This window comes from Enoplosus armatus, chromosome 12 (genome assembly GCF_043641665.1).
Source record: "Enoplosus armatus isolate fEnoArm2 chromosome 12, fEnoArm2.hap1, whole genome shotgun sequence".
Lineage (NCBI taxonomy): Eukaryota > Metazoa > Chordata > Actinopteri > Centrarchiformes > Enoplosidae > Enoplosus > Enoplosus armatus.
In genome coordinates this window covers 11,598,226-11,607,041 of record NC_092191.1, presented here as the reverse complement: position 1 = coordinate 11,607,041, position 8,816 = coordinate 11,598,226, and the positions used below count along the sequence as shown (strand labels likewise).

Below are 8,816 nucleotides of genomic sequence, written 5' to 3'. Positions count from 1 at the left end.
TTATGATGGCTGTATTTCATGCGCTCGACCACTGCCACGAGCTCCTTTTCTCAGTGGTGCCACGACAGAGCCACAGCAGAGCCTCCGCCAGCCGTCCTTCAGCTGGCAGACCGAGTAGAGGATGGGATTGAGGGCTGAGTTGGCCAGTGTGAAGGTTACCACCCAGAAGAACATGGTAGAGGAGACACAAAGGTCACCCAGGAAGTTCCTGGCCAGTATGAGGAAGGTGATGATGAAAATAGGGCTCCACATGATTAAGAAAGAGAGCATGAGGACCAGAAGAGTACGGAACAGCTTCATATCCTGGCGGGAGACATGGTACTCAAGAGATTCTCCAACTGGTGGCTGGCTGACACGGCGTCGGAGCCTTCGCCTGCAACTTTTAGCAATCTGTAATACAAATAAAATAATATCCTGCACTTTGTGACATAACAAAGACAAACAATGAAACCATCTATGTAATCTGATTGATCTACATATGGATTTACACATGGGGCATGATGTCCTTCATGTGTTTCAAACATCCATAAAGTCTTTCCAGAGCTAAAATCAATGTGTGGCTTCTCAGAATCATTTTCTATTGTCTGTATCACTTTAATGTCCACATTGGCAGAACTGGTTGCCCAATGTAATATTGACAGTAGATAGTGCAAGGCTCTGAACCCACTCACTCTCATACACACACACACACACACACACACACACACACACACACACACACACACACACACAGGTACCATTTTCAGCTTTAGTAATTAATAAAGCACACATATCTCTGTCCCCACAATGACAGAGAATTGACTCATATTCACAGACGGGTAAAAAGACAAATGTCAATATAACCATAAATTAAGGGCATGAGTTGGCATTATTTGTTGCATGAATAATACATGTTTCATCACACAATTTTACAATTAAAGGGAAAAAGCTCCTTTAATGAACAGTCATCATCAAGTGGAGTGGAGCAAAAGTACAAAATCAAAGAGGGGCCAAAAAGATGAGAGTAACCTTTGCAAAAAGCTGAATATTTTAGGAGATTACTTAGCATTTTTAGAACTAAAGTTATATATTTGTGACCCATTTTTAAAGATTCACATCTTCAGTAGGAACAAATGGGTGCCACAGTAGGAAAGTTGTTAAGTATAGTTGGATGGACTAACACGTCGTTAGCTTTGGTCTTTCCGTGACATTTGTAAATACGCCAACCTTATCCCCAATCAAGTGGGGCAGGGATCCTCTGATCCATCTTTCCAACAGTTCTTTCCTTCACTCTCTGACATCTTTGCCAGAGCAAAGAGCACCATAAACCCACCTGTAATATTTTGCTGTAACTGACCACGATTATTAATCCTGGGAGAAGGAAGCACAGTGCAGTGAAGGCCACATTCCACACAATCTCTCCTGTTGTGTCCGGCCACTTGAGGGTACAAATGTATACACGTTCCTGTGGAAAAAAACACAAAAATAAACAGAAAGAAAATACATTAATGGCAGAGACACTGAGCTTTCCTTTCATCCATCCATCAATCCATCCATACCTGCTCAGGAAAATCCACTTCCATCACAGTGAAGAACAGACTGAGGGGTATGGAGGTGAGTGCAGAAAAGGCCCAAATGAAGCAGAGGGTGGCAGTCACCATCCTGGGGTTTAAAGTGGGCACAGTCTGCAGCCGAAGGATAGCCTGGAGCCTCTCCACACTGATGGAGGCCAGGGTAGTGATGGTGACACAGCCGCTCATACAGATGACATACAACACGGTGTGACAGGCCGTGAACCCCAGCATCCAGGACACAGTCCACCGCACTGCCACAATCAGTGGGATCATGCTGACAAACAGCAGGTCGGCCACAAACAAGTTGAGGGTCAGAATGGTCTTGTTGGCCAGCAGTCTGCGTTCCCAGGTTACCAGGGCTGCAGCTCCCGCATTTGCTGCCACGGAGACCAGGAAGACAGCGGTAATAGCCAGGGTCTCGACAATAGTGGTGGCAACATGATCTGAGTGGTGCAGTTCAGAGAAGAAGGAAAAATAAGTGAAGTTTCTTAAGTGGAGAAAGTGAGTGTGAGGGTTAATATCCATATAGGCTGAAAAAGGTGATCTAGAGCTGAGATGGCTACTGATTTCACTCCTGGAGACTGCCAGAAGAGTGAGTGGGGAAAAGGAGCTGATAAGGCCTACAGTGATACCAGAGAAGGGGAGGAGGAGGAGGGATTGAGGGATTGAGGGTGGTGACTAGCCTTGATGATGCTGCCCAGCTGCTACCTGGGGAGTTAAACATTACAAGATGTTCTTGGAGCTTTTGTCTTCCACTGCTTTTGTCTTTCCATGGCAACTCATTTGTCATAGCCAATTGTTTGCACTTTCCCAACAATATCAAATGCAGTAAGACGTGCACACTGTGGATCACCTCTTTAGGAATAGCTCTACATTTAACACACTACAGTTTGCTGTTGACTGGGATTGACGTGATTTCCCCGTGGTTTAATCCAGGTTCTAATGTTGAGCAATCCACCTGTGTTGTGTCTGAGTCATACCCCCCCCCCCCCCTCTCTCTCTTCAAGTTAAATTCAAGTATCTTGTCAACTAGATGTACTTTAGGTCACCTGTTTCCCCAAAACGGGGATAGTTAAAGGTACAACAACACGCCTGTGGTTTCTGCATCTGCCAGACACCCTACGCTTGCAGTGAAAAACTACATATGTACAGCTACTTTGGTGACTGCAGGCGACCTCGCTAAACACGGAAGTTGAAGCATGCTTTGTTAAAGTTAAGCATGGGAACTGTATTTTGTGGTCTCACATGTTGTTACCCAATAGCTCATATGTTTTAATGGATCGCCGACCCCTGAGAACAGGAGGCAAGGGTTATAAAAGGAAGAGCAGAACAAAGGCTCGGGGCTCTTCTCTTCGGTTGATCGAGATATGCCGATGGTAGATAATAACTTGACTTTGATTGGTGAATTTTAATGAAAGCTGCTATGTATACATTATGATGTAAAACATGGAAGGACATGTTGAATAGGTTCAGCTCAGTTGTCTGATGTTTTGCTGCTGTTGTGTTAAGTTTGGTATTAAGGTTAAAGTTCTCTGAATATTTGGGACACAGGGTGGGATTTCCTAAATTTATCTCTAAATTATAAATTAGGGATTAAGGCCATAATTAATTATGGTCTTGCGTGTAAATTTTGAGAGTCCGTTTGAAAACCTAAGTGTTAGGTCGTAGAACTGCCGTCACTCAATGTAATATCCGCGTTGGGTGGGGGTATCGGTTATAACATCTAAGAACCTCTTCACTAATCTTCAATTAATGCAGCTGTTCAACAGTAATACTGTGTTTGCAAATTAGCTGTTGAGCTCTAATTAGTTTGACACCACTTTTATTTGCGCTGTGAATTAGATTACCAGGTTTACTTCCTGGTAATCTAATAATGATACAGTAACTGATCAGTGGCTGTCCTGAAGACAGGCTTTTCATCTCGTGCAGGGACAGGTTTAAAAATGTTTAGGAAAACGAGAGATTTCCCCAAGAAATATTTGTTTTACAAATTATCTAACGCACATCCTCCTTTCTCTTCAAAGCATTTCCGTCATGTCTGGTGTTGATAATCTACAAGGCCACAAGAGAAACATCCTGTTGGCTTTACATCTGCCTCTCAGACAGGCAAAGCTCATATTCTAACTTTCCATGAAGATGTTTCCGTATTAAAAGTTCCTGAAAGGTACAGCAAGTTAGGAGGCGTCTAAACCATATTAGCATCTTTTACTAAACCTGTTTGCCTACTTTAACCATTGGTGTCACGGCCCTTTTCAAAGCCCACAGCCACTGCGCAGACCTCTGACTCCCCATATTGTTGGCTAGCAATACTAATCCACACCTTTAAATAGCACAGGAAAGGGATTAACTTTCACAAGCTGTTTTGAGCTATTCATCTGGTTTGAGCAGTGTGAGACCTGGGAGGGGTCAAGGACCTACAGTAGAATGATTTGAAAGTATCACACAAAAGTGTTTTAGCTTACAACCATGACTAGGAGTCTACAGCCATGCTGGCAGCTCTGCAAGACTGTGCTTACACACAGCAGTGCTTTGAGGTAAATGCTAACATCAGCATGCTCACAGTGAAAACATACTAATGTTTAGCAGGTAATATTTACCAAGTTCACAATCTAAGATTAGCCTGTCTAATACCTGCCTAGCATGCTATCATTTGATAATTAATACTAAACACAAAGTACAGCGGAGACTGATGGGAATGTCTTTAGTTTTTCAGGCAGTTGGTCATAAACCAAAGTATTGAGCAAACTGATTTTCACTCTGAACCTAAAATGTCGGCCTTATGGAGGCGCTGGAGGAAATGTCAGGATCCCCAAAGTCATTATGTTTTGCCAATACATCTACTAGATGTTGAGATATTTCTCTAGATAAGTGAAATATTTGAGCTCCTGGTGCTGTTAGAGCATCACCAAAGTCATAAGAATTTATCCTCTAGGGACCATGAACAGCTGCAGAGCCACACCACTAGTGTGGCTAAACATTTGCAAACCAAAGCTTTGAGGGATAATTTCAAATACTCAGAAGCACAACCCCAGCAACTCAACACTTTATTAAGATAACTTGCCCCTTACAGGTACAATATAGGTACAAACCAATCCATATTACAGAAGATGCACAACTGAAAAAGTTCTCAGCTCAGTCTAGACAGATTTCTAGGTGGTTCATCAGTTCTCTGTAGTGACTGGCAGGATACTCAACCCGACAGCCGGGACACTCCAGGAAGCTTTCATTCACCAGGCTGCTGCGAGGGGAGGATGCAAGGCTGTCTCTGGAGGGCAGGGAGGGTGGGTGTGCCGCTTCACATGAGCTGCGATCCTGCTCGTCTCTCTAATATAAACAGTCATTCATCAGTTGTCAAGACTCTGGGTGATTAAATCAGCTTTTCAAGTAGTTCTATCATTTCTTACCAACGAAATGTAAAGCTGCACTAATCAATATTTGTAATATTAACAATGGATCAAATTACTATGTCTAATGTCAAAGACGTCACACCACAGACAATGATCACCTAACTCTGCAATTTCTCTGAGCTCTATGGAGCCTTTTAGTATATTTTGAATGTTTGCTTTGGTTTTCCAGCAACTTACTCTATCAACCTCATTTCCAGGACCAAAAGGGAAGTAAATATTGGACTTATATATATTATATATACTAATATTGGACTTCTGATTCTGATTACATTTGTCAAGTGACCAGAGACATGACTCCAAATAAATGCTAATGCTGCTTTGTGTCTGCTGGATATGTAATAGCCTATTTTTCTTTATACAATATGTCAATGTTGTGTTTTTAGGTTGTTATGCACCCCAGTGCCCAAAAAATGTATTATTGCAGCTTTAAGGTTCATCACTGATGAAGTTGGGATATACTAATAACTATTCTAGTCATTTGCACTATTCATGCCAACCTTTGATTGTTTTGTCACTTCAGTTTTTTGCAGCGTCTTCAGAACTCTGGCCATTTGCTTCCTTAAATATGAACAATCGTTCTTCTCATCCTCAAGGTCTTGTGAAGAAATCTTGATCTAAAATTTCAAAAGTTTGCATTACAATGGAGAATATAATAGAGGTGCAAGATTAATATTTTCAAATATAAAGAATTATCTCCTTTGCTTATGTGACGACTGATATTTTCCCTTTAGAGGCAAAGAGGTGAGAAAGTATGACATACCCACTTCAATCACAAAGGACCGTCTGATGGACACTCACTTTCTAGTTAATACTAAGGATTTATTCAAGGGGAATAGAGGAACAAAACTGAGATGGCTGATACATAGAGCATGCCTGTCATACCTGTCGCTCCAGATCTGCTATCTTTTCCTGGTCTGCATGGTGACGATTTAACAAAAACCTCTGACAGAGATTTGCCTGAGAAGAGAGATTTATTTTTATGTGGTGAATTTATTCCCTCATAAGATTTCTTTTTTTCCTACTTACTGAATGATTAGTTCAATGAAGACGTACCTGCAGCTCAAAGTTAGCTGACCTGCGCTTCTCTTCACCCAGCCTACGCTGGAGGTCTTTAGGCTCATCTCTCAGCCCTTGCTCTTCATCCTCAGAGCAATGGCTATCTTCCGGTGCACTTTTTCTGATATTTTTTTCAGTCTGCAGCTGCTGCTTGAGATCCTCCACCTCACTCTCCCTTTCCCTGCACCTAAACATCATGGTCTGTCATGTAGCTGACTATCATTGTAACCTTCTCCAACTTTGAGCAGGACCATATTACTCTTACTACTTTTGGCAGCAGACATACCAGTTTTGGGTTATTATCAGGTTCTGCTGGGTCATGTTGACCTGCTCCCTGAGCACCTCCAGCTCTTCTTTGGCTTTCAGTAAGAGTCTTTCATAGTGCTCCTGCATCTGATTTACTGGCTCCTTCTCTGTAATGAGAGAGAAAGAAGATGAAAATGAAAGGAAATTACATTGACATACACAATCAAAGATGTTAGATACAGCCTTACAAATGCACCATGTAGTAATAAAATACCTGATTTTGACAATGCATCGCAAGCCACAGATTCTATAATCGTGGGCTACTCCAGGACAATCTCGATATCTTAAAAACCTTGTTGTGACAATCTGTTGCCCCTTGTTGCCCCGGTTGTGAGTGCCCACTGCCCACTGTCCCTCTGGCTCACCATCTGAATGGTCCTCATTGTGCTGCCGTGAGCGGGCCTGACTGGCTTCGTTCAGCTGCTTCTCCAGCCATAACATTCTGGCCAGAATTGCCCTCACATAGGCCTCTCTCTGCTGGTCATACTCCAGCCACTGCTTGTTCTTCTCCAAGGCCTCGGGGGATTAAATAAAAGAATGAGAAGCACATGACACAGAAAGACAGAAAGAGAATTGTGCCATGAGGATGGACTCAGCAAGACATGTATACTGTACACAGGCAGACATCCTCACTAAGAAACAAATGCATGCACAGAGTAGAAAGTAACTAAAAATACAAAACAGGTGGATTGGGCATTAATTGAAACAAAGAGACCTTTTCCAGCTGTGCAGCAACCACACAACACTTACGTCCCTGAGGTGATTTTGGAGCTCTATTATGTTGTCGGTCAAGGATTCATCTGAAGCGGAGTCCTATGTGACAACAGGAAAATACAGCACAGCCTTACACATATGTGAATGAACCGACTGTACCCAAATCTTCCAACTGTTTTAAGAAGAGACAGGATCATCATATGTCATAACTCGGCCCAAAACACAGGTACAGTAGGATTTAGAGCATCAACTTGTTATGACCTCTACAATATCCAGGAGGTCACTGTGTGGTGTGATGGTATGCTCTGTATGAGGAAGTGGGCTTTTATGGAGAACATTATCCCTCCTCTAATTAGTTATCTGTCAGATTATATGTTAAAGCACCATCAGACCACAGCAAATTCCTTGTAATGTATGTTACTTGGCAATAAACAGTTTCTGATTCTGAAGACTGATACTTAAAAACAACTGCTGCCATCTAGTGGTGTAAAGCTGGTAACAGGCAAGGGGGGCTTGGCAAATCAAACCCCCTAAGCAGCAACACAACCATAGGCCTTTTTCACAGAAGACATTTTGACATGTCATGGTAGGAAAAATAGGCACAGGTGTAAGTAATAAAGTGAATGATGGCTGAATTCCATGTATTTGCATTGGTTTCAGGGTCCTGGTATTGTTCATGCTGGCTCACTGTCACAGCTTAGTAGGACACTTGAATAGAACTGGGTCATTGTAACACCTGTGCTTTTCCTACTATGACAAGTCAAAATGTCTGCCGGGAAAATGGCCTATTATGTGCTACCATTCTGCAAAGATACATTTATAGTGTTGGCATCTAACACTGTAATGGTTTTATTGCAAGTGCCAAATATAAAAAGTAACATTTGTTGTAATTCCCATAACTAAAAACATGTTGTGTCATGTATCACTATTAAGAGGAAGGTCTCCTGCTTATAAAGGCATACAGTTTGTTTTTATTGTCCTCTGCACTACACTCACGTATATTAAAATCAAGTCCTGCTATACCTTCTTCCCTGCAACGTTGTTCTCGAGATATTGATACCTAGTCGAGACGCTCACAAGCTTGTTCTTGATTTCTTCAATCTCTCTGGAGTAACTGGATATGCTTCTCTTTCTCCTCATACTCACTACGTCCATCAGCTTCCCTTCTTTCTTACTCAGCTGCTCTGACAGCAAAGCAGTCTTCTCATCTTTGGCCGTCATCTGCTGACAACTCTCCAGCCTAACAGTTTCAAGAGAGAGGAATCTCTGCGAAAAAAGACATTGAGAAATAAGTTGTTTCACCAATGCTCAGCTAACATTACTGTAAAATGACACAAAAAATGTTGTCAGTGACAGCTCTCACTGACAGTTTGACTAGGTTTACCTCTACTAGCTTATTATGTTCTGAATGTTGACGAGACAACTCAACCAGGGTCTTCTTCAGATAGGCATTCTCCTTCCTCAGACTGCTGACAACCACATCAAGCTTGGAGTTGAGCTTTTTCCTGAGGAAACCTTTATATTTTGGGGATGCCATCTCAATCTCCTGTTGACAAATATTACAAGAGACTGATGAAAAAATAATACATTTAAGGCTTTTTGTTAGAAAATACAATTTCAAAAATAAACATAAAAAAAATAAACATTCTGAATGGGTCCAAGTTTATTTCCTTTCAGTTGTTGTGTCTTGTGTGTATTGGTAGTTGTATTTGACTGCATTTTATTGAGTTTGTAATTTAATTTAATAATAAACCAAAGATTAGAAACACCCTAACAGCAC

General features: G+C 41.8%; 2 protein-coding genes across 2 annotated transcripts; both read right to left on the bottom strand.

The window, feature by feature from the left end:
• Nucleotides 1–2,078, bottom strand: LOC139294585 (free fatty acid receptor 4-like). The gene is made up of 3 exons (XM_070916503.1): nt 1,539–2,078; nt 1,313–1,444; nt 1–390 (listed from the first exon to the last, which is right to left on the bottom strand). Exons 1-3 carry the CDS (start codon nt 2,076–2,078, stop codon nt 1–3), a joined length of 1,062 nt encoding a protein of 353 aa, XP_070772604.1.
• A 2,510-nt stretch (nt 2,079–4,588) lies between these two features.
• On the bottom strand, nt 4,589–8,573 carry LOC139294103 (centrosomal protein of 55 kDa-like). The gene is made up of 9 exons (XM_070915894.1): nt 8,421–8,573; nt 8,183–8,302; nt 7,073–7,135; nt 6,688–6,838; nt 6,303–6,429; nt 6,014–6,215; nt 5,843–5,917; nt 5,458–5,574; nt 4,589–4,877 (listed from the first exon to the last, which is right to left on the bottom strand). The coding sequence occupies exons 1-9, from the start codon at nt 8,571–8,573 to the stop codon at nt 4,686–4,688; spliced, it is 1,200 nt and encodes a 399-aa protein (XP_070771995.1). The 3' UTR covers nt 4,589–4,685.
• Nucleotides 8,574–8,816: the final 243 nt, after the last annotated feature.

Excerpts from the sequence above, each read along its gene's own strand:
- LOC139294585 (XM_070916503.1), bottom strand. The coding sequence starts at position 2,078 with ATGGATATTAACCCTCACACTCACTTTCTCCACTTAAGAAACTTCACT. Across the intron at positions 1,445-1,538 it reads AAGTGGATTTTCCTGAGCAG|GAACGTGTATACATTTGTAC; the intron begins GTATGGATGGAT and ends TTTTTTCCACAG. Across the intron at positions 391-1,312 it reads GTTACAGCAAAATATTACAG|ATTGCTAAAAGTTGCAGGCG; the intron begins GTGGGTTTATGG and ends TTTGTATTACAG.
- LOC139294103 (XM_070915894.1), bottom strand. The coding sequence starts at position 8,573 with ATGGCATCCCCAAAATATAAAGGTTTCCTCAGGAAAAAGCTCAACTCC. Across the intron at positions 6,839-7,072 it reads TCCAAAATCACCTCAGGGAC|GCCTTGGAGAAGAACAAGCA; the intron begins GTAAGTGTTGTG and ends TAATCCCCCGAG. Across the intron at positions 4,878-5,457 it reads AAGTGACAAAACAATCAAAG|AGAGACGAGCAGGATCGCAG; the intron begins GTTGGCATGAAT and ends TGTTTATATTAG.